Here is a 26,467-nt window from a genome sequence, read left to right as displayed (position 1 = left end):
ATGTTGTGACCCACACTCAGTGGCCATAGTCCCCTCTCTGGGTGCAGATGGTTCTCTCTATCACAAGTCATTGGAAATGACCTGAATCACCTCATTGTTGAAAAGAGCCATCACAATTGATCATCACATAATCCGGTTGTTGCTGTGAAAAACGTTCACTTGGTTCTACTCCACTTAGCATTAGTTCATGCATGCCCCTCTGGGCCTCTCTGAAATCATCCTGCTGATCGTTTCTTATAGAACAATCATATTTCATAACATTCATATACCATAACTTATCCAGCCATTCTCCAGTTGATGGGCAGCCACTCAGTTTCCAGTTTCTTGCCATTACAAAGAGAACTGCCACAAACACTTTTGCACATGGGGGTTCCATTCTCTCCTTTATGATCTCTTTGGGATTCAGACCCAATAGAGACACTGGTGGATCAAAGAGTGTGCACAGTTTGATAGCCCTTTGGGCATCAGAGTATAGTGAAAAATTCCTGAGTTTTGATTTAGCCTCTTACTAGTCTTTGACCTGAACTTAGGCAAGGTATCTCGTCTCATAGAGTCTCCTTTTCCTTGACTATGACACGAAAGGGCTGAACTCATTGGTTTCAAAATCCCTTTCAAGCACTCCTGTTCCTTGCAAGATGGTCACTGGTTCAGGGATCTGAAGTTATAAGGGACCATAGAGTGTAACTCATTTTGCAGATGAAGAAGCCAAGATCAAGAAAATAATCTGCTTGATACAATACATAGGATGATAGGGTCATAAAATAAGAGAAGGTAAGGACCCTAAAGGACATAGAATCTGATCAGCTTATTTTACAGATGAACAAACTGAGGCCCAGAAAGGTATAGCAGCATGCCCAAAGTGACATAGCTACAACTGGACCTGAACCCAGTAATCTTTCCATTGTATCATGGTAGCAGTGAAAAGAATATTGGGCATGGAGTCAGAATACATAACATGGGATCCTGTCCTGTAGGACACAGGATTCAATAATAAGTTACTTGACCCCTAGGCAAATATGTCCATTTCTTTCTGTGTCCGTATCTCTCTGTGACTCTCCCCATTCCTTCCTCCCTGTTTCTCTCTCCTGCTTTTTCTCCTTTCTCCTCTATAGATGAATGTTGATATTTGGCCTCCTTCCCTCACAAGGTTGTTGGAGGACTCGAGGAGAAACACAAATAAGCCTCTTTTAGCTCTGTACAATTGTGAGCTGTTATGATATCATTTGGAAAAAGAGGGTCTCAGCAGATGCCAAAGGTATAATGAAGTTCTTTCCCCTCAAGGAAAAAGATTTGGGCTGAGCTGGAGCAGCCTGTGACCCAGAGGGAGATCATGAAACCAGGTGTGCACAGGGCAGTCACAACGGGGAGGGAACACACACACATAAAACAAATTCTTTAGTCTTTTGAACCCTAAGGTATCGGTGTCTTTGGACAAAGCCCCATTTGCCTCACTCCAGTGCTAGTTACAGCTCTGATAGCTGCAGCTCTGAGAAACCCTGTTCCATGCTTCCTATGTGGGGCTGAAAGGAAGCTCCCCCCCCCCTCCAAATGGGGCTCTATTTTCAGATGTACTCATGCAGGGACGGATTGCCAAAGGCCAGGACAAGATTAATGACCGAATGCTTCAGATTCTTCTTCTAATTAGGGCCAGGGTTTGTCCTCGAGATTGTGTCAAGGAAATCTCTTTATCCTCTGCCCCGAACCCTACCATACTTTGTCCTAGTGTGAAGGGGAGGGGTGGATTCACAAAAGCTAAACCCAGGACTGAAAAGGCAGCACAGAATAAAATATGACAAACCAGTATCTCAAAATCGTTAGCGCTACAGGCCATTGGGACGACTCATTAAAACCAAGGCTATTATTCTGCCATAATAAAGACCCAAAACAGCTTCATTCCATCGGAAACCCATTTCCAGCCAAGCAGTGTCATTTGGTTTTCAGGGGCAGGACCTTGTCATGATTTACTTCCTTTATTGCTGGGCAGAAATGGTTCCCACTATTCTGAATCCCCAATTATGGCTGTGAAAAGCTGATGAACAAAATTACCCAGAATTACAATGAGAGACAAGGAACATGGGAGAAAGAAAAGAAAAGCATGACATGCTGGAGCCACAGACCATATTAAACATGAACCGCACCCAATTTTTCAAATTACCTTTCTATGTTTTTGTTTTTGTTTTTGTTTTTTCCCAAAGATGAACCATGAATGTTTGTAATTGTAAATAGCTTAATGACTATCTAAAGAGTATTCTATTTTGCTTTTAGGTACATCCAAAAGAAAAAAAAATATTCCAAGAGAGATGCCCTACAGTAAATATTATATTAAATATGACAGCTGTTATTACTATTAATAGTATTGTTAGATGGATTAGGTCCTAAGGATATTGTTGGATACTTTGGTAATAAGAGGTATTGTAACACAAAGGAAAGAATTTTGGACAAGAAGTCAGATGACCAAGGGTCTTTTTCTGGCCCCAGCACTACTATATGATTATGTACCTCAGTTTTCCCCTCATGAAATGGGGTGACATCACCTGTCCTATTCACATCACTGCTGTTTTGCAGTTCACATGAGACAAAACCCTCTACAAATATAAGGACAGTTATTAAATAATAATCATGAGATGGATGAGAAGCATGGGTAGCAGAGGCAAAGTAGAGCTGGCCTCTGTCTCTGGTTCAACTCTTTTTTGACACACAATATCATGTGGCCCTGAGCAAACCTCTCCTTCCATCTCAGTGCCCCTAGAGAGCTCCCTCGAAGTCCCTAAATTTCATAAAAGTAATTCTAGAGCAATCAAAGAAGAGCACCAGCTCAAAACAAGAAAGGGCTGCTTTGACTGAGATGGGATCATGCCCTCTGGTATTGAGCAGGACCTCAGACACCATTTAAGTCCAAGCCCCTTATTTGAACAAGAGGAAAACTGCATCCTGAAAAGGAGATGAGGTTTGCTCAAGGTCACAGAGTTAGAATCCAGGGCAGATTTGTTGTTTTTGAGTCAAATCTTACTCTTTGTGACTTTGGGTATTCTTGGCAGACGTAATGGTGTTGTTTGCCATTTCCTTCTTCAACTCATTTTACAGATGAGGAAATTTAGCAGGGCAAAATGACTTGTCCAGAGTCACACAGCTACTAAGTATCTGAGGCTAGTGGAACTCCTAGGATGAGATATATGTTTCCAGACCCACATTCTACCATTGTGCCATCTAGCTGCCCTCGCTTCTCCACAGGGTCTTGGTAAATCCTCAAGCACTAAATACACATGAGTTCAAGTCCAACTCTTTCATCTCCTTGTCTTAAGGGAATCCGTTTTGGTTTCCCATCTCTGTGAGATCTTATCAAGCTAAAAAGATTGAGTAGAGAGCAAGCAAGAGACTTTCAATCTCTAGTCTAACAAAGTCACAGAGTGGTTATGACCTGTGTTGGTAGAGGGAATACCCTAAACCCCTAAAATATTCAAGAGTTCCAGTGATTTACAAGATAGCATTTGAAAGAAGGTCTTCGGAGAGCTCACCTCTAGGCCAGGCTCAGCCATTTATTCACAGCAGCTTCTATCTTTGCTGATGGGAGTCTACATCTATCAAAAATGCAAATACAACCAACATTAAAACTGTATCATTAAAATTAGTATTCTAAATTACTTTGCTTTTGGAATTTAAGCACTCTTGGTTTTATTTTAATTAAGACATCTATCCTGTTGCGTCATGGAAACTTAGATACATTCCTGAAGATGATAATAGCAAATGACCTTTAAATCTCTCATGCAGGTCTCGTTCTTGGTGGAACAAGCTATGCCGACGTATCAAGAACATCTCGAAACTAATGATCACAAACAGAGCTTGATGAGCGATAAAGTACTTTCATATGGGTGATCCTGATAGAAGCTCAATTACCCCCTGACAGATTCCGGAAAGCCCTGGATCTCTGATGTTCTTTGGAACCTTGGGCAAATCCCTTCTCCCTAGATCTGTTTCCTAACCTGTAAGATGCAAAGGTTGTGCAAGACTGCCTTGGGGGGGGGCCTTCCAGATCTAGATTCTGGATTCATCACAGTGACTCCATGAAGGGGGAAAGCTGATCTTCATACGGAGGCTGGATATGGTCACATCACAGATACATTATAATAATGAGGGTTGCTTTACTTTATGGCAGGGATGAGAAACTTTCAGCCTACAGGCTATGTAAAGCTCACAGTATCATTTGATCTAGCCCTGCCAAGGCAACCACAGGCAACGACGAACTGAAAGCTAGTTACAACAACCTCCCACTGCTTGAATTTTTAAGTAGATAATTTTGTATGCCCCATGAATGAGATTATAAATATCCAAAGGACCCTTGGCAGAAAAATGGTACCCTAGCCCTGCTGTATGGTTGGACTACCATTGAGGTGCCTGCCAACTTGCAATGTTGGGGAATCCGAGGGCATAAACTGGCCCACTCCTACTAACAGAGAGCCTGAGACTCAGAGAGGTAGGTGATAAGGTCAAGGTTTCTCAAGTGGCAGGGCCAGCACTAGAACCACAACTTCTGGCTCAAAACACAGGGCTTCTTAGCCCCTGCCCACTCCTGTTGAATGCTCCCAACTAAACAAAAGTTTAACTATAAAAAAGGTGGAAAGAAAACAAAAAGCCTGACTCCTTTTGATGAACACAAATTTGCACATCAGGTCTGCCCACTAGACCACTTTTGTGGAAAGTTCCTTTCTTTCTCTTTGAAGTTGCCAGACTGCAGGCATCTTTGAAAAAAATGGGGGAAAAAAGAAAGAAAAAAGCCAGGCTACCTTTTACAAACATGGAGTGTTGCCATGGCATGAGATTAGGCTTTTGGCTCTCTAATTAATGTAGCTTTCTGCTTTTCATGGCTCCAGTTAAAGTCTAGACATACTCACAGACAAGAAAGGGATGAAGTTAGAAATAAATGGAAGTTTTTTCTTAAAATAGTAAGTAGCATCTATCTAAGATCATCAGCAAGCATTGTATATATATATATATATATATATGTATGTATATATATATATACATATATATATATATATATATATATATATATATATATATATATATATATATATATATATATATATATAGAGAGAGAGAGAGAGAGAGAGAGAGAGAGAGAGAGAGAGAGAAGTTAGAAGCATTCCCAATAAGATCAGGGAAGAAACAAGGATGCCCATTATTACCACTATTATTCACCAGAAATGCTAGCTTTAGCCATAAGAGAAGAAAAAGACATTGAATGAATTAGAATATAGGAACATATATTAGAATATATAGAATATAATGAATAGAATATAAGAAAGAAACAAACTATCACTCTTTGCAGATGATATGGTAAACTTAGAGAATTTCAGAGAATCAACTAAAATTTTATCTGAAACAATGAACAACATTAACAAAATTGCAGGATATAATTAAACCCACATAAATCATCAGCATTTCTATACATTACCAACAAAGCTCAGCAGCAAGAGATAAAAAAGAAAAATTCCAATTAAAATAACTGTAAATAATGTAAAATATTTGGGAATCTACTACCAAGACAAACCCAGGAACTTCATGAATACAAGTACAAACCATTTTTCACACAAATGAAGTCAGATCTAAACAATTGGGAAAATATCAATTGTTCCTGGGTAAGGTGAGCTAATATTTTAAAAAAGATAATTCTACTTAAATTAATTTATTTATTCAGTGCCATACCAATCAAACTGCTAAAAAATTTAAAAGCTAGAAAAAAATAACAAAAGGTCAAAGAACAAAAGAAGTGGAAGAACAAAAGCTCAAGAATGTCAAGGGAATTAATGGGGGGAAAAGCAGAGGAAGGTGGCCTAGCTGTACCAGACCTAAAACTACTATGAAGCAGTAGTCATAAAAAACATTTGATACTGGCTAAAAAATAGAGTGGTGGATCAGTGGAACAGGTTAGGTACACAAGACACAGTACTCAGTGACTAGTAATCTAGTATTTGATAAGCTCAAACACTCCAGCTTTCTGGAATAAGAACTCACTATTTGACAAAAATTGCTGGGAAAACTGGAAAACAATATGGCAGAAACTAGGCATTGACCAGAATCTCACACAATATACCAAGATAAGATTGAAATGTGTTCACCATTTAGACATAAATTGTGATACTACAAGAAAATTAGAATAGCAATGGATAGTTTTACCTATTAAATTTTTGAAGAAGGGAGGAATATATGCTCAAAGAACAACAAAAGAATGTTCTGAAATGCAGTGTGGATAATTTTGACTATATTCAATTAAAACGGCTTTGCACAAACAAAATCAATGTAACCAAAATTTGAAGAGAAGAAGAAAGCTAGGAAACAAGTTTTCAGCCAGTGTTCCTGATAAAGGTCTCATTTTAAAAATATATATAGAATTGACTCAAATGTATAAGAATACAAGTCAATTCCAATACATAAATGGTCAAAGGATATGATAAGGCAATTTTCAGACGAAGAAAATGAAGCCATCTATACTCATGTGAAAAAAATGTTCTAAATTATTATTGATTAGAGAATGCAAATTAAAACAACTCTGAGGTACTTCTTCACATCTATCAGATTGGCTAAGATGACAGGAAAAGATAACAATGAATGTTGGAGAGGATATCGGAAAACTTGAAACCGATTCATTATTGATGTAGTAAAATGACCCAAACTGAAGAGCAATTTGGAACTGTAACCAAAGGGCTATTAAACTGTGCCTACCATTTGATCCAGCAGTGTCACTATTGGGTCTGAACCCCAAAGAGATCATAAAAAATGGAAAATAACCCACATGTGCAAAAATATTTGTAACAGCTCTTTTGTGGTGGCAAGCGATTTGAAACTGAGTAGATGCCCATTGATTGGGGAATGGCTGAATAAGTTATGGTTTATGAATGTAATTGAATGTTATTTTTCTATAAGAAATAAAGAACAGGCTGATTTCAGAAAAGCCTGGAAAGATTTACAGGAGTTGATGCTGAGGAAAGTAAATAGAACCAAGAAAACATTGTACATAGTAACAGCAAGATGATGTGATAATACACTTAGCTCTTCTCAGCAATATATTGATCCATAACAATTGTAATACACTTTAGATGGGAAAAGCCATCTGTATCCAGAGAAAAAACTGTGGGACTGAATGTAGATCAAAGCATACCATTTTCACCTTTTTTATTTGTTTGCTTTTTCTTTATTGATGGTTTCTTTTCCTTTTGTTCTGATTTATTTTTCACAATATGACTAATATGGAAATATGTTTAAAATGATTGTACTTGTATAACCTATATAAGATTGCCTGCAGACTTAGGAAGAGGGGTGAAAGGGAGGAAGAAAAGAAAATTTGGAACTCAAAATCCTACAAAAAGTGAATGTTGGAAGATATGTTTATATGTAATTGAAAAAATAAAATAGTATTGAATACAAAAAGAGTAAGAAAACCGTAGCTTCATTTAACATGTATAAGACTGCCTGCCATCTGGGGGAAGGGGTTGGGGGAGGAAGGGAAAAAATCTGAACAGAAGTAAGTGCAAGGGATAATGTTATAAAAAATTACCCAAGCATATGTACTGTCAAAAAAAGTTATAATTATAAAATAAAATAAAAATTAAATTTAAAAAAAAAAACCGTAGCTTCCAGAAAAAGAAAAGAAAGAATTTTCTAGAAAAATGAAGCCTCTTACATTCCTCCACTAAGACTAAGGCCCATATGAAGGTCCCCCAGAAAGCTAGCCCAGCCCCAGGTGAAGGAGACAGACTGTGAAGGAGATAATAAAGACTTTGGACTTTATTACTGACTATTCTTGTGGTGATTATTTGGCTGAGGACCAAGGCTGGTCCCGAGACCTCCAGAAAGCTAGTGAGAATATTACACTTGACCTCTAGTGACAAGATCTTATAAGACCATGAACTTATCAAGAATTGTAAATGTAGCACTGTAATGCAGAAACTACTAGACACATAACTCTGCCTCTACATGAAAGAGGCTCATATGACTATTATTTTTATAGTGGGTTTTTCCTCTTATACCTGAATATCAGACTATAAGTTGATACTTCCCCTGTTATTTTTGGCTGTCTATAGCAACATTCCCTCACTCAGGACCAACTCCTCGCCCCATACACATTTCTTCTCGTACAAACCAGAATGAGCAGCTTACTGGTGTACTATTTTGAAAAGTACAAAAGAATACGTGGACTTGGAATGACGATCTGTAAACTGATGCTTCAAGCTTGGCCATTCAGGGGCCATCTGAGATTCCTTAAGCTTCTTACTGAGATGAGCAGTTTACATTACAAAATGAACATCCACCAAAGAGGGTTATTGGCTGATAATTAAAAATACTGTGGCTGTGGAGTCAGAAGACAGGATCAAAAACTCTGCTTTTACTGCTTATTGCCTATGTGACATTGATCAATGCTTCTGTTTCCTCCTATGTAAAATGAGCTTGTTGCACCTCTCAGATTGGCTAAAATGACAGGAAAAGATAATGATGAACGTTGGAGGGGATGTGGGAAAACCAGGACACTAATACATTGTTGGTGGAGTTGTGAACTGGTGAACTGATTCAAATGATTCTGGAGAGCAATTTGGAATTATTATAACCTTTCTAGTTCCCAGGGCCATCATTCCTGCCAGCACAAATAATTAGTCCCTTCTCTTTTAAAGTTTGTGTTATCCATTTGTTTTTTTTTTTTAATAGCCAACATTTATCCATTTCTGTAAGATTTACAAAATACTTTACACATATATTATCTGTTTAATGTTAAAATACATATAAAATTTTTGAGAGGGAGCTCATGGGACCTTCAATAGAAGGCTTTGCCTAGAATCAAGAAGATCTGAATTCAAATTTTGCCTTCAGAGACTTATGCCTTAGGCAAGTTGCTGTGTGACTCTATACAAGTCACTTAATTTTTAAAAAATTAATTTTATAATTATAACATTTTTGACAGTACATATGCATAGGTAATTTTTTTACATCATCCCTTGTACTCCCTTCTGTTCCGAATTTTTCCCCTCCTTTCCTCCACCCCCTCCCCTAGATGGCAGGCATTCCCATACATATTAAATATCTTATAGTATATCCTAGGTACAATATATATATATATATATATATATATATATATGTGCAGAACCAAATTTTGTTGTTGTTGTTGCAAAGGAAGAATTGTATTCAGAAGGTAAAAATAATCTGGGAAGAAAAACAAAAAAATGCTCACAGTTTACACTCATTTCCCAGTGTTCCTTTTCTGGGTGTAGCTGGTTCTGTCCATCATTGATCAATTGGAATTGGATTGGCTCTTCTCTATGTTGAAGATATCCATGTCTATCAGAATACATCCTCATACAGTATCATTGTTGAAGTGTATAATGATCTCCTAGGTCTGCTCGTTTCACTCAGCATCAGTTGATGTAAGTCTCTCCAGGCCTCTCTGTATTCCTCCTGTTGGTCATTTCTTATAGAACAATAACATTCCATAATGTTCATATACCATAATTTACCCAACCATTCTCCAATTGATGGACATCCATTCAACTTCCAGTTTCTAGCCACTACAAAAAGAGCTGCCACAAACATTTTGGCACATACAGGTCCCTTTCCCTTTAGTATTTTCTTGGGATATAAGCCCAGTAGTAGCACTGCTGGGTCAAAGGGTATGCACAGTTTGATAACTTTTTGGGCATAATTCCAGATTGCTCTCCAGAATGGTTGGATTCTTTCACCACTCCACCAACAAAATATCAGTGTCCCAGTTTTCCCACAGCCCCTCCAACATTCATCATTATTTGTTCCTGTCATCTTAGCCAATCTGACAGGTGTGTAGTGGTATCTCAGAGTTGTCTTAATTTGCATTTCTCTGATCAATAGTGATTTGGAACACTTTTTCATATGAGTGGAAATAGTTTCAATTTCATCATCTGAAAATTGTCTGTTCATATCCTTTGACCATTTATCAATTGAAGAATGGCGTGATTTCTTATAAATTAAAGTCAATTCTCTGTATATTTTGGAGATGAGGCCTTTATCAGAACCTTTAACTGTAAAAATGTTTTCCCAATTTGTTACTTCCCTTATAATCTTGTTTGCATTAATTTCACTTATGCAAAAGCTTTTTAATTTGATGTAATCAAAATTTTCTATTTTGTGATCAATAATGATCTCTAGTTCTCCTTTGGACACAAATTCCTTCCTCCTCCACAAGTCTGAGAGGTAAACTATCCTATGTTCCTCTAATTTATTTATGATCTTGTTCTTTATGCCTAAATCTTGGACCCATTTTGATCTAATCTTAGTATGTGGTGTTAAATGTGGGTCCAGGCCTAGTTTCTGCCATACTAATTTCCAGTTTTCCCAGCAGTTTTTGTCAAATAATGAATTCTTATCCCCAAAGTTGGGATCTTTGGGTTTGTCAAACACTAGATTGCTATTTTTATTCACTATCTTGCCCTGTGAACCTAACCTATTCCACTGATTGTGTTATCCATTTGTATGGTAAAGTGAACAGAGTACTGACACAGTCATCAAAGAATCTGGATTCAAATCCCAACTCCCATGCTTCCAATGTTACTTTGGCAAAATCTTTTCACCTCCCTGTATCTCAGTTTCCTCATTTGTAATGATAAATAATAATACATGAATTAGCTAGGTGGCACAACAGACAGAACACCAGAACCAGAGCTAGGAAGACCTAAGTTCAAATTCAGAATCAGAAAATTCTTAGCTGTGTGCCCCTGGCCACATCACTTATCCTCAGTTCCCTGTTTCCTCATCTATACAATGGGCATCATAACAATATCTCACAGGGTTTCAGATGTTTGTAAAGAACTTAGGCACTATACAAGTGTTTAATCTTTCCTCCTTTCCATGGGTAAACTCAGGCAAATCTTTTCACACCCTTGGGTTTCAGAAGGAGTTAGATTTTTAGTTCTCTCTAGAGCCAGAATCTAGGATCATCCTCTTTGTATGTTCAGTAAACTGAGTTCTACCTTCCGCTTTTCAAGGATCTTTTTGTACCAGAAGAAATTTTATTTATTTTCACTCATTAATTTATCATGCAATTATAGGGATGATCAAGTGGCACAGAATCAGAGACCTGAATTCAAAACTAGCTTCAGACACTTACTAACTGTGTGACCTAGTTACAATTTCTGTTTGCTACTTTCTACATAAATAAAATTAGATCTAATTAGTTGGAAAAATATCAAGTACTCTTGGGTAGGCCAAGCTAATATAATAAAAATGTCAATAATACCTAAATTAATTTAATTATTCAGTGCCATACCAGTCAAACTCCCAAGAAATTATTTTACAGATCTGGAAAAAATAATAACAAAGTTCATCTGGAAGAACAAAAGGCCAAGAGTTTCCAGGGAATTAATGAAAAAAATGCCAAAGAAGGTGGCCTAGCTGTGCTAAATCTAAAATTATATTGTAAAGCAGCAGTCATCAAAACCATTTGGTACTGGCTAAGAAATAAAGCAGCTGATCAGTGGAATAGGTTAGGTTCATTAGACACAATAGTCAATGACTGTAGTAATCCAATGTTTGATAAATCCAAGATCCTAGCTTTGGGATAAAAATTCATTATTTGACAAAAATTGCTGGGAAAATTGGAAATCAGTATGGCAGAAACTAGGCATTGACCCACATATAACACCATATACTAAGATAAGGTCAAAATGGGTCTATGCTTTAGATATAAAGAATGAGATTATAAGCAAATTAGTAGAACAAAGGATAGTTTATGTCTCGATCTATGGAGGAAGAAGGAATTTGTGGCCAAAGAAGAACTGGAGATCATTATTGATTACAAAATAGATCATTTTGATTATATTAAACTAAAAAGGTTTTATACAAACAAAACCAATGCAGACAAGATTAGAAGGGAAGCAATAAATTAGGAAAAATGTTTTACATTTAAGGGTTCGGATAAAGGCCTCATTTCTAAAACATAGAGACAACTGATGTAAATTTATAAGAATTCAAGCCATTCTCCAATTGATAAATGGTACAAGGATATGAATGGACAGTTTTCAGATGAAGAGGTTGAAACTGTTTCTAATCATATGAAAAGATGCTCTAAAGAGAAATGCAAATTAAGACAACTCTGAGGTACCACCACAGACCTCTCAGATTGGCTAAGATGACAGGAAAAGATAGTGATGAATTTTGGAGGGGATGTGGGAAAACTGAGACACTAATACATAGTTGGTAGAGTTGTGAACTGATTCAACTATTCTGGAGAACAATGTGGAACTATGCCCAAAGGGCTATCATTTCATCCATTTGATCCAGCAGTGTCTCTAGTAGGTCTATATCCCAAAGAGATCTTAAAGGAGGGAAAGAGACCCACATGTGCAAAAATGTTTGTGAAACTGGGGACTAAGTGGCTGCCCATCAATTGGAGAATGACTGAATAAGTTATGGTATATGAATGTTATGGAATATTATTGTTCTATAAGAAATGACCAGCAGGATGATTTCAGAAAGAACTGGAGAGACTTACAGGAACTGATGCTGAGTGAATTAAACAGGCCCAGAAGATCACGCTACATGGCAACAGCAAGATTAAATGATGATCAATTGTGACGAATGTGGCTCTTTTCAACAGTGAGGTGATTTAGTCCAGTTCCAATGATTTTGCGAAGAAGGAAGCCATCTGCACCCAGAGAGAGGACTGTGGGAACTGAATGTGGATCACAGGATAGCATTTTCATTTTTTTGTTGTTTGCTTGCTTTTTGCTTTTTTCTCATTTTTTTGTTGTTGTTTGCTTGCATTTTGTTTTCTTTCTCATTTTTTTCCTTTTGATCTGATTTTTCCTATACAGCATGATAATTGTGGAAATATGTATAGAAGAACTGCACAAGTTTAACATATATTGGATTACTTGCCTTCTAGAGGAGGGGGTGGGAGGAAGGAAGGGAAAAATTTGAACACAAGATGTTGCAAGGGTGAATGATGAAAAGTATGCATATATTTTGAAAATAAAAAGCTTTAAAAATGAAAAAAAAACTTTGTCTCAGGTTCTTTATCTGCAAAATGGGGATCAGAATAGCACCTACCTCCCAGGGTGAAAATCTAATGAGATAATATTTTTAAAGTGCTTAATACATGCCTGGCATCCAGTAAATACTAATAAATAAGTGTTTGTAGCATTTATCTATCCCATAACTATAGGAGATAGACACAGGAGCATAGGAAGTTAAAATCAGAAGGTGGACAAGTGAATTCTGTCACTAAGTGAGGGAAAAGATGTTAGACTAGAAACTCCAACTGAAGGTGTGTTATTGAAACTGGTTAGAAATTGACCAGACATGATTGAGAGGCAAAATGGTAGATAGAGCACTGGTCTTGGTGGAAGATGGAAAGAGGATTCAAAATATGTTGGGTGAAAGATGCTAAAGACCCAGACTGCTGCTGAACTTCCACAAGTGAGTGTGGCTACTGAAACTGGTCTGAAAATGGACCAGTTACCACTGAGAGGTAGTCTCATAAAGTGTATAGTGCATTGGACTAGGGGTCAAAGAGGCCTAGGTTGGAGTCCCACCTCACTCTCTTTTGAACATAATGTTAATGTGAGAATTTACAAGTTAAAGTTAGGGTCAGAAATGGATTGATCCTGGACAAGTAACTTATCTACACGGTATTTCAGTTTATTTGTTTGTAAAATGAGGCAGGAAAGACTCAATGGCTTCCAATATTCCTTTCCATTCTAAACCTATGATGTAATAAACACAGTGACTCCAGCTGACTATTAAGAAAAGAAAAAAAAAAGAATTACTTCCAATTCGTTCTTTAAAAAGATAGTTGCTTGACTAGCTATCTTCATAAATCTCAGTTTCATTGTACAAAATGGTGCCTATGAGATAGTACAAGCAGATATCAATTACTGTTGCAGGAACACTGAGTGCTCTGCAAATCATCTTTCTGTTTTGATCATCTCTGGAACAAGTTAGCATGAGTTTCAAATATTCTGTTTGATCTTTCAATAAGTTAGCAGAGCCCTAGATAAATTGCTCAGATTTGAGAGATAAATTAACTTCTTCACGGGGCTAAGGTTTCGCTTAATAAATAACTCCATCAGTATGTAAGCTGGGCCCTCGCTGTCCCAGAGGAGTCACACACCGCCGAAACGTGACAAAAGTCAGTTTTGTGTAAAAGGGGCATTGCTACAAAAATGAAGTGATGGTGGCATATCTGATTCAGAGTCACAATGCTGGAAAGCAAATCCCATTCTTTCGCATGAGCATTCAATATTCTATGACTGTAAAACACAGAATGCCATCATCTCTAAGGAATCTAAAGTGCAGGTCACCGAAAGGGCAATGGAAAGACACGTCGGGTGTAAATAGATGGCAGCAAATTACGAGAACGATGATTTGCTAGCACAAAACAGAGGGAAAAAATTCTGTGCAAAAAGATGGATGGCTTTGATGAAAGGTGAAGCAGTCATATAGAGAGAGCAGGGCAGAAAAGGAAAACCTGCATGCTACTCTGATACTCCTTCATTTAGTCACTCAAAGGCCATTGATTAAGAAGCCATTTGGGGCCAATCTCATACTACCATTATATGGATTTTGGTATTTATTCTCCAGGTACATATCGTGGCCCTCTTTTTGAGGAGGTTATATTTTCTTGAATATAAGTGAGGGGGGTGGACCCTGGTGAATAAATACCAAGCAATTTCACAAGGAAAAGTGCTAGCAACTTGGCTGGTAAGGGCCATCAAAAAGGCCTCACGGGAAAAAGGGGCTCTTGAATTGACTTGAAGGAAAGCAAAGATGCTAAGAAATGGCAGTGAAGAATCCCAAGCATGAGAAGGGAGGAATCCCGTGCAAAGGGAACTAACAAAAAAGGCAGGGGGCTTGCTTGTTTGGCTGAAACTTCAAGCTCCCAAAGATGATACCACGCACAAAAGTCCTGCGAAAATAGTCTGGTAAGACTATTGTGGTAAATCCACAAGAAATACTCTCTAGAGAACTTTTAGGAGGACACGACAAGACATGCATAAGAAGAGAAGGTGGGAATTACCTGTGATTGGAAATATTTGCCAAGGTGTAGACATGGGGGGGTTAGGAGTCAGAGTTTAAATATGTCATTAAATTATAGATGTAAAGATAGAAGAGATCTTGTAAGAGATCTAACCCAACTACTTTACTTTCCAGAAAGAGAAACTGAGGCCCAGGAAGGGAAGTGACTTGACTAAGGTCACCCATAGGATCCTAGCTCTAGAGATGAAAGGGACCTCAGAGGTCACCTAATTCAACTCCTTCACTTTACAAAGGAGATCATTTCTCCAAGGTCACAAAGAGAGTGTCATTTAAACTCAGATCATCTGAGGCAGCTCCAGCATCACAAAAGAAATGGAAAAGTGTAGAGGGCAGGAACTCTGACAAAGTATACTTAAGGCTCAGTATGATTGATTTAATCCTACAACAAAATGTTAGCTCAGTGGAATTGAGATGATGATTCTCTAAGTTACATGTACTCAGGACTTAGTATAGTTCTACAAGTTGACACCTATTCTACAAGATTGACACCTATGATGATGTATTTATAATAGACTATGTAAGTGCTAAGAGATCTGGGAAGGAAGATAGACTCGGAGATGGACAAAGACAGAGGACTGGAGGCTGGAGGACAGACTCAAAGATAAAGACCCTCGTGGTGGCTGGCCTGTCTCCTTCACTTTTCCACTAAGACCAAGGCCCATCTGAAGGTATCCCAGAAAGCTAGCCCAGCCCCAGGCAAAGGAGACAGTGAAGGAGATAATAAAGACTTTAGACTTTATTCCTGACTATTCTCATGGTGATTATTCTGCTGAAACCAAGGCCCATTTGGAGGACCAGAGAGCTAGCCCAGACATTACAGAAAAGTTCCAAGATGGAGGTGATTTCATAAATGACAGATTGAGAGCATATAATCTACTGCTTGAAAGTCATTCTCCACTATCCTCCTCATCCCCTTATTGTACTTCCTATAGGTCCAGCTCCCATATCTTTTCTCCTCCTCAAGCCTCTGTGCCCTCACTATGCACTCAGAGGGATATCATCCCTTGCCTGGTGGAACAGGCTACCCAACATAAGCTTCACCAGGTCCCCTACGTCACTTCTCACAATCTATCATCCACTCTTACTAAAGCTAATCCTTCCATAAATACCCAGTCAAGTCACCTCTTCCAAGGCCTTGTTTCAGCAAGTACCCCCTATATTCATGTCTTCTTCAATATCTCCTGTCTACTGGTACCTTCTCAACACCCCAGGTTTTCCTGACCCTTTCAAATACAAGCTTTCCCTTTTCCCTTCTACTTCTTCTCGCTATCATCCCAGAACACATTATTTTTACTGTCAAAGCTCTGGGAACTTCTACTGTTCCCAACTCCTTCTCACATTGGGGAACTCCTGCCCAGACCCTCAAGCTGAGGAACTGTCTGATCTAGCCACATTCACTTCTTCCCCAGACCAGCTCCTGACTGCTTCTGACTTGGAGCTCCTTCTCCCAACTTTTTAGTTTTCTTTAAGGTAGTATCTTCCCCCACTAAAATGGAAGCTCTGAGAGGGCAGGAACTGTTTTTTTTTTTTTTTTTTGCTGATGTTATGTCATTTCTGCATCTGTATTGTCAGCACTAAGTACAGTGTCTAGTTCACACTTAATATGAAGTACTTGATAAATGGTCAAAGCATAGGAATGGGCAGTTTTCAGATGCAGAAATAAAATCTATCTAAAGGCATATGAAGAAGTGCTGTTAAGTCACTTCTAATTAGAGAAATACAAATTAAGACAATTTCACGATATCACCTCACACCTATCAGACTGGCTAAGATGAAGAAAAAGGCAATGTTGGAGAGGATGTGGAAAAACTTGAGACACTAATGCTGTTGGAGGAGTTGTGAACTGCCCCTACCATTCTAGAGACCAATTGGGAACTATGCCCAAGGGCAACCAAACTGTACATACTGTTTGCCTCGGCAATTAAGATTATATCCCAAAGCATCATATGAAAGGGGAAAAGGACCTACATGGTCAAAAATACTTATAACAGCCCTTTTGTGGTGGAAAAAATATTGGAAATTGAGGCAATATTCATCAACTGGGTTATATTTGAGCAAGCTGTGGTATATGAATGTAATGGAATATTGCAGTGCAGATTTCAGAAAACACAATGACCCATGACAAGTACAAAAGATTCACGAAGGAAAGTGCTATCCATATCCTGATAAAGAACTGGTGGACTGAATGCAGATCGAAGAATATTTTTTCCCACTTACTTTATTCTTTCTCTTGTTTTCCCCTTTGATCTGTTTCTTCTTTCCTAACTGTGACTAATATAGAAATGTATTTTCTGTGATGACACATGTATAAACTAGATCAAACTGCCTATCATCTTCAGAAGAGGGAAGGGGGAAGAAGGAAAAAAATTGGAACTCAGAATCTTGTAAAAATGAACAATTTTCTTGATATGTTACTGGAGGGGGAAATAAAATATTATTAAAAAAGAAAGTGTTTAATAAATGCCTTGTCTGTCCTTATGCCTCCAATTTCCATTATTCTACTGATCCAGATTCCCCAGATGTCAGAGAATCTCCTAAAATTCAGTCATCTTGTTTAATTCTTCATCCTTTTTGACCTTGACATGACCGACTACCCCATCACTTTATCAGATACATTCTCCCACCTAGGAATTTTATTGGCTGTGTGCCATGGTCAGTCACTCCATGTCTCTCAGTCTCATTTTCCTCCAATGCAAAATTAGGGGATGGAACTAAATTTTGCATCTGAGGTCCTTTTCATCTCCAAAGCTAGAATCCTATGATGCTTAACTCCAGAAACTCCTCTGTCTCCTGGTCCTTTTACCTCTCCAACTAGTCTTCCTGTTTCCTCAAGGTGAGTGTTCCCCAAACCTCTGCCTTCTGCCCTTTGCCCTACACCCCCTCTTTGTTCTAGTCCATTTCAGGCCCTTCCAGGATTTCTGCCTTGATCCCTCTGCAGATGGCCATCAAATCTGGGGCTCCACCTGGAGCCTCTCTTCTGATCAGCAGCCTGCCCACTTGTCTGCAACTCAACCTGGTCCAAATAAGCGGCTTCTCCCCTCGAAATCTGTGTTTAATGTTAACTTCCCTAGTATCGTTAGTGATGTCTTAGTGGTCCCTACTTTTCCAAACTGAGGGGCTCAAACTTGGTGACCTGCACCGGCCTTTCTATTCTAAAATGTTTTGATCACTACTGACCTGGATGATTACAGAAGCATGGTCATGTGCTCTAGATTTCTGATTCTCATTCCCTCTAAAGTCACTTTAATGCCCCTAATGGACTAATCTTCCATATGCATGGACTTAATCATGCAACAATTCCTTTCCAAATCTTTAGAGGCTCCCAAGAATCTACTTAGTGAAGCTCAAAGTCTTTTTGTCTCGGATCTGACCCACTCCAAGGTGGCACCAACCTGTATTTATATGCAAACTATTCTCAGCCAGCTTGGCTATGTTCTAGCTAAATAGAACCCTGATCTCTATGTGCAATACTCTTCCTCCTTGTATCGAACAGCTGGATTACCTATCAAATGCCATCTCCTCCATGAAGCCTTCTGTGATCATCCTGGCCACACTAACCTTTCCCCTTGGAGCTCATCACTTGATGTCAGGCAGAATGAGGAGTTTTCTGCATGTGGGGGGCAGGGACCATGTATGAGGTCAATCTTATACTGGCCCAATCCAGAGGAGGATAGGTAGCAGAGGGGCTATGGTCCTGGGCTTGGGGCCAGGAAGACCCGAGTTCAAATGTGGCCTTACATATTTACAGTGACCCTACGGCCCTGACCGAGTCACTCAATCCTATTTGCCTCAGTTTCCTCATCTCTCAAACGAGCTGGAGAAGGAAATGGCAAACCACTCCAATATAACCCCAATAGTCACAAAGAAAAAAAAATGACCAAAGAACAACCTCCACTCAAGTCCCTCAAGCCAAGAATAATGAGTCAAGTATACTGAAGATATTCAACACATTTTCAATACACATCTGGATCAGTTAAAGAGCAATTTTAATCAGGTACCAAGAAATCTGATAACGGCTGCATGGTGGTATGCCTATAAAATTGGAGTTTGTTTTAAAGCATTGATAAAAAAGTTTTGATTTTGTTTTTAGAGAAAGCAGAGGATTACTGGTTAAAACACCTTGTAGTTCCTGGTTCCACCACTGTTCATCTATGGGATTATAATCAATTCAGCTCTTTTTTCTTGGCCTCAGTTTCCAGATCTACATAATGGGGTCAATAATAGCTGCAGTCTTTAATCACAAGATTACTGGAAGGTCTGAAGGAGATAATATAGAGAAAATTTTGTCATAGTAAAATGCTACATAAATTCCACCCATAATTATTAGGGCTTTACCCCAGGCCCTGCAGTTTTTTCAAAGCTAACTTGTAAGCCTACACACTGCTCCAGTAACTCTAAGATCCCTCTGCTCTGCCCATACTCCTAGATAAAAGGCTGTAGGAGAAGTGAGTAAAGGACCCAGCACTGGATACATTTCATTCATAGTTCCGTCTGTTTATGTTCAAGTTGCTTGCTAACACTGGGTTTCTTTGCCAGGGGTCAAATGCTGTACCCTGTAACACCGAGGCCTGGGAGACTTTTGGGCTCCTCCTCCCCCAAATGCCATTTCTCTTTTCCCTAATGCCTCCCTCAAGTCCAGAGTGCAGACTGCTTTTTCTCGGCAGGGTTGCCACAAGTCTCCTTAAGGAGCTCTCTGACGAGAGGTCTAATTTTAAGCCCGTCATTTTAAAGCAGCAACCTTGGTTTTTGCCATGAAAGGCAAGAACACCCGGGAGAGAATGACTCAGCATAAAGCATCACCCACGCCCACCATGGGCTGAGTCTCAGCAACCCAGGCCTCCGATGCATCCTTGGAAGAACTATGACAAGGTGGAAAGGTGCTCCCGTCCTTCCCCTGGAGTCCTCTCCTGCCTTAACCCCCCTCTCAACCCAACTTTACCTATGGTGGCAACTGGCTGAACCATCTGGGAAGGGGAATACTCAAGAGGGCTCTCTCCTCTTCCCCTTGAAGGTTTCCTGTCCCAGAGTCTGGACCGGCACTCTCCGACTTACACACCACTCCCTTCCAGGCCCTTTAGGAGGAAATCGAAAGCGAGCCAGTTCTAAGTCTCCTGTGGAAAACAAATTGACAACAGAGCTGAGCAGTGCTTTGGGATGTGTCATGGAAACTATGAGTGACAGCAAGCAGCTGTGCTCAGAGTCCACCCAAGAGTTGGATTAGAGGGAATGGCCTTCCATTTAGGGGAATTCCTTCAAATCTCCAAACTGAAAGATGATGGTAGCCACCGCTGGGAAATAACTACCAGGGATATGCCAAAGCAAAAAGTTTCTCGTGTTCTCCCTGACCGTTGGCACTATTGCCATGGGACGGGAGAACTTGATCTCGGCTATCTAACAGTCGCCCCCTGGAGAGTTGCCATTCATGCCCCACCCTTCTGCCCCAAGCTCTTCTGCAGCGAGCCGTAGCCTTATCCTTTGGACAGTGAGCCCCTTGGATTTTGGGCAAGTTTCTCTCCACTGGTTCTCCTCCTACATATCTGTCTACTCCTTCAAGGTCTCTCCCTAGAAAGAAAATCATGTAGCCCCTGCCTATATGATAGGGTAGATGAACCCTAAGGCTCTGGCCTGGCCCCTCTTCTCCTTTTTTTCCTTTTCTGTCTCTTTCCCCTCTCCTCTATCCTATTTTTCTCCCTCTTTCTTTCTCTATCTCCCCCTTTCCCATCTCCTCTCTTCTCCCTGCTCTCTCATCAGCTTTCATGGGTTCAACTATTACCTCTATTTAGCTCTCCATATCTAGTTCTAGATTCTCTCCAAAGCTTTATTCCACCTTCCCAAATGCCTAACAGACCCCTAGCTCTACCAAGACATCCCCACAGGCATCTCCTATCAAGGTCCAAAACAAAATGAACCATCTTTACCCACAAACCCTCCCCTTTTAAATTCTCTGTCTTTTCCTAGGGCCCCAGGATGTTATCTTTAAAAATTTTAGCAAGGGCCCTAATGTCTCATTCTTCCTCACCTCCCATGTTCACAGGTTCAAGAAAGAACCTGTGATTTCATTGATCTAGGGACCCAGATGAGAAAGCTTCCTCCACTCACGTAGCTTGTTTCTCTGCAACATATCCTCTGAGAGGGCTACCTAAGGCACAGAGGGTTAACTGACCTGCTTGAGGTCACACAGCTCGAGTTGAACAGAGCCTAGAAATCATTTTGACCATGTTACTCTCCTATTCTGAAAGCATCGGTGGTTCCCTAGCTCCTTAAGGAGAAATATAAACTCCTGCCTTTGGCATGTAAAACATTTCAGATGAACCCATCTTTCCAGACTTGTTTCACATTATTCCCCTCAGTTAGTCTGTGGTCTTGTCAGAATGTCCTACTTGCTACAAAGGAGCAGGATTGGAAGCTGGGGGACTTGGTCCCAAATCTCAGCTCTGGCATTTACTACCTATATGACCTCGGTTTCCATGTATGCAAAGTGAGGGAGTTAGACTACATGGACTTCTAAAGTTTCTAGCAGCTCCAGAGCTCTAATTCATTTCCCATCCCCAAACTTGTCCCCAGGCTGCTCCCCACCCCCTCTTCACCTCTATCACTTAGTATCCTTAGCTCCTTTCAAAACTCAGTTCAAAACTACTTTAAAACTTTTCTGGATCCTCCCTACTAGCTCATAAAGCCATTCCTTCCAAATTCTATGAAAAGTCAAATTTTATATATATGCTATGCTATCCCTAAGCCTCTGGTAGAATGTGTGTTCTGTGAAGGCAAGGATGGTTTCATTTATGCCTTTGTATTCCTTTTACCTAATAAAGCACCTGACATGCAGTAGGCACTTGATCAATACTTCTTTAATGATCAATATACATATTTTTAATAAATGTGGGAGTTTGAATGGACTTAACATTTCACTGGTGTAGGGATGTTGAGATTTCCACCAGTAAAAATGAGTCTCCTCTCTGCAACATTTGCCTGGGCATCCTAAGCTGCCCAGCATCACACAAGAAGCATCAGTAAAAAGCAGAGTTAACCCCAGCTCTTCCTTTCTCTTCAACCAGCTGGCCTCTAGGACACATTACTTCAGAATCACATTCTACCTGGAGTATTCTGTTGCTGAAACACAACTTCCTCAGTGCAGTTTACTACAAAGCTGTGGTTCTTGTAGTCAAATTCTCCCTCACTTGGACAATTTAGTTGTTGCCTCGAATCCGGAGGACACTTAATCCCTTACATCTTACTGAGTGTCAGGATCAACCCTTTAATTTCATGTTCAAAGTGCCTGCTTTATAGCAGTCCAATCTAGTTATTTTCTCCTTGAAATTTATCCCAGTACAGGTTGACCATGCTATGAAAGCAACAATGATTGGAAGGCCTCTTACAAAGAGCACACAAAGGCCAGCTAAGATTAGGAGCATTAGTACTTGCATGAAATCCAATGGACTTGAGAAGCTTAAGGCCTACTACATGCGCTCTCTCTCTGTCTCTCTCTCTTTCTCTCTCTCTCTCTCTCTCTCTCTCTCTCTCTCTCTCTCTCTCTCTCTCTGTGTGTGTGTGTGTGTGTGTGTGTGTGTGTGTCTGTCTGTCTCTGTCTCTGTCTCTGTCTCTTTTTCTCTTCTCTCTCTCTTTCTCTCTCCTACTTCCTTTAGCACTTCCCTCACACGTTAACATCGTCTCTACAAGCTCTCCCCTTGGCTCGCCACAGCATCACTTCCCAGTTGGCCAAAGTCATCTCCGTCAAAGATTTCAAGGACCTCACAGGCTAACTAGTCCAGTCCATGTCTGATCTAGGATTCCCTCTATAAGGGCTCCTAGCTTCTCCTTGAACATGCCCAGAAAACAGAAACTCACTACATTCCTAGACAGTACCCCATTTCACTTCTGGATTACTCTCACTGTTAGGAAATTTTTCTATCTACCTAGTCAAAATTTGCCTGTGTGCATCTTTCTTTGCAATGCATCTTTTTTTTTCTTTTGAAGGCCAAGCAGAAGAAGTCTCTCTTCTATAAGAAAATTCTCTTACAACATTTGAAAAAAGCTAGCATATCATCAGTCTCACCAACCCAGTCCCCTCTTCTCTATGTTAAATTCCCCATTCCTTCCAATAATCCTCACGATATAAGAACTGGATGCTATTGTCACCAGGGCTGTCCTCCTCTGCAGAGTGTTCAGATTTTCAAAGGCCTTACTAAAATGTAGCATCCAGCAAAGAATACAAAGCTCTGAATGTGGAAAAATGAGAGTGGCAGTGTTCCCCAATCACCTCCTTATTCTAGGATATTCTGTCTTCATGAAGCCAAAGGTTGCCTTAGCTTTCTGGTTATTGATTTGTAACAAACTGGAAAGCCACTATAATCTTTGGATCTGTTTCAAACCAAATACTACCTAGTCATGTCCACTCCATCTTGTGCTTGAGAAATTAATGGCTTTTGAGTTCAACCATTGTGTTTTAATCTGTTTCACAAGCATTCCCCACCAAATGCTGCCGATGTTACTGACTCCCACTTTCTGACCTATGGTCTTGTTCAATCAGTCCTGGACCATCATGAAACTGAGGAGTCTAAAGACTACCTGTACATTCAATATTGGAAAGATACTTTAAAAAACATTTATTGTTACACAGCTAGAAAATGGTAGAGTTGGGATTTGAAGGAAGGTCTTCCGGACTCTAAGAAGGGCACTCTCTGCATTAGGCCAAGCCATCTCCCAAAATCCAATTTCAATAATCCTTGGGCAAAAGGGAAAAAAAAAAAGCAATTCTTTTTTTTTTCTAAACCTTATTATGTTTTGTTGTACACCTTACATTCACGTAGCATTTTACACTTTGCAGAGCACTGGTGTATGTGTTATTGGTTTTGATTTTCATAATACACCTCACAGGGATATACATACAGAACCCAGGTTATATCAGATCATTAGCAAGAGAAAAAAACCACTGTTCAGAGAGAATAACCTTTTGGCTATTTGAGGTAAGGAGGGAATCTTCTGACTTTCAAAGGAATTTAAATAGGTACCGTGAAAGCATATGCAAAAAAAGGGGCCACCAAAGACTGGAGGTAAGGGAACGCAATTCAGATCTTCTTACCCCCCCAATTCAAATACGAAAGTAACTACCTACTAACATATCTATTTCTCATCTCTGCAGCATGTTAACGAGAAGAATATATTCGCTGAGGGTACATCTGAATATGGCATGGTATAAATACGGTAGGGAAAAGGCAAGCTTCCACAAATCATATTCCAAAATAGAACCCATTTTGACTTAAGCAATTGACTGAAAGGAACAGACAATATAGAAACCCACTAGCTTTATGGTTTGTTGATGTTTTTTTTAAAGTCTATGATTAAGCAGAGTAAAAAACTACCTTAAGGCTGATTTCCTACAAAGATGGTATAGAAGAAAATGGATATCTGCCAATAATTTTAAAATCGTGTATATTTTGTTCTCTAAATACTACACTTTACAAGTACATCCATCTTGGAAATAACAAATTGGGAAAATATTTTTACAGTTAAAGGTTCTGATAAAGGCCTCATCTCCAAAATATATAGAGAACTGACCCAAATTTATAAGAAATCAAACCATTCTCCAATTGATAAATGGTCAAAGGATATGAACAGACAATTCTCAGATGATGAAATTGAAACTATATCCACTCATAGGAAAGAGTGTTCCAAATCACTACTGATCAGAGAAATGCAAATTAAGACAACTTTGAGATACCACTACATACCTATCAGATTGGCTAAGATGACAGGAACAAATAATGATGAATGTTGGAGGGGATGTGGCAAAACTGGGACACTGATGCATTGTTGGTGGAGTTGTGAAAGAATCCGGCCATTCTGGAGAGCAATCTGGAACTATGCCCAAAAAGTTATCAAAATGTGCATACCCTTTGACCCAGCAGCGCTACTACTGGGATTATATCCCAAAGAAATACTAAAGAGCGGAAAGAGACATATATGTGCCAAAATGTTTGTGGCAGCTCTTTTCATAGTGTCTAGAAACTGGAAAATGAACGGATGTCCATCAATTGGAGAATGGCTGGGTAAATTATGGTATATGAATGTTATGGGATATTATTGCTCTGTAAGAAATGACCAGCAGGAGGAATACAGAGAGGCCTAGGGAGACTTACATCAACTGATGCTGAGTGAAATGAGCAGAACCAGGAGATCATTATACACTTCAACAATGATCTGTATGAGGATGTATTCTGATGGAAGTGGATATCTTCAACATAAAGAAGATCCAACTCACTTCCAGTTGATCAATGATGGACAGAGATAACTACACCCAGAGAAGGAACACTGGGAAGTCAATGTAAAGTGTTAGCACTACTGTCTATCTACCCAGGTTACTTACACCTTTGGAATCTAATACTTAATGTGCAACAAGAAAATGGGATTTACACACATATATTGTATCTAGGTTATACTGTAACACATGTAAAATGTATGGGATTGCCTGTCATCTAGGGGAGGGAGTAGAGGGAGGGAGGGGAAAATTTGGAAAAATGAATATAAGGGATAATGTTATAAAAAAAAAACTCATGCATATATAATGTCAAAAAATTTATAATTATAAAATTAATTTAGAAAATAAAAGAAAGAAAAATTAAAAAAAAATCAAGTACATCCATCTTGTAGAAAGAAAGAGCTAGGTTTTGACATAGCACTTGCTGTGTGACCTTGAAGGAGTTGTTTGACCTTTAAGGAGTTCATTTGCCTCATTTATAAAATCACATGGTTGTATTCAATGACCTTTAAGATCCTTTCCAGGTCTAAATCTGTGATCATATGATCTTCATATTTGTAAAAAAAAATCCATGATACCTTGACTCACAGAAAGAGCTTTACAAAAGGATTTTGCCCTAGGATTCCTTTAAATAGCAACCTCCCCCTAGCGTGCTTAAATAGGAGTCATTGCTAAGCACTCAAATTTGGAGGAGTGTGTGTATCCCATAAAGGGATATTAGTTCCCTCCCCCAAATACAATTTGGGCCCAAGTGGCTACCAAAAATTGACTCCTTCCTTTTATTTCCTTATAACCTTCCAAAGGGGCACAGTGAGACACAGTTGAAGTGGCCCAAAGGCAGGCAGGAAGAGAGGGGCAGAGGAAAGCAAAGTGGCAGAGAGAGAAAGGTGAGAAAGTGGATGGCTACTGAAGACTGGGAAGGGGTGGGCAGGAGGTGCGATGTCAACTAACAGGACGGAGAGACAGATCTAGCTATCTTGGTTTTTGGACATTATCAGAAGAATGAGAGAGCTTGTAAGGAAGGTGGAGGGAAGCAATCGATGTCTTTTCTGCCAAATCCCAATTTGAGCCCATGCCACCTGCCCATCTCAACATGGATATCCCATCACTACATTAAACCAAAAGGGCTCATATTGAATGAATTCTTTTGACACCACAAAT

General features: G+C 39.4%; 1 protein-coding gene across 4 annotated transcripts in view; it reads right to left on the bottom strand.

Moving 5' to 3' along the window:
• FGF13 (fibroblast growth factor 13) overlaps positions 1-26,467 on the bottom strand; it is a 501,868-nt gene that overhangs the window by 275,232 nt on the left and 200,169 nt on the right. Inside the window, exon 1 of one of the 4 annotated variants that reach the window (XM_074278313.1) lies at positions 19,991-21,585. The exons of the other annotated variants lie outside the window; for them this stretch is intronic. Coding sequence (XP_074134414.1) covers positions 19,991-20,015 — 25 coding nt within the window. The 5' untranslated portion in view covers positions 20,016-21,585. Of the gene's footprint in view, positions 1-19,990; positions 21,586-26,467 lie in introns of those variants that run through there. 4 annotated transcript variants of the gene reach the window in all.

This window comes from Sminthopsis crassicaudata, chromosome X, assembly GCF_048593235.1.
Source record: "Sminthopsis crassicaudata isolate SCR6 chromosome X, ASM4859323v1, whole genome shotgun sequence".
Lineage (NCBI taxonomy): Eukaryota > Metazoa > Chordata > Mammalia > Dasyuromorphia > Dasyuridae > Sminthopsis > Sminthopsis crassicaudata.
Note: the sequence above shows the minus strand (reverse complement) of the source record. Positions and strands in the feature narration are given on the sequence as shown.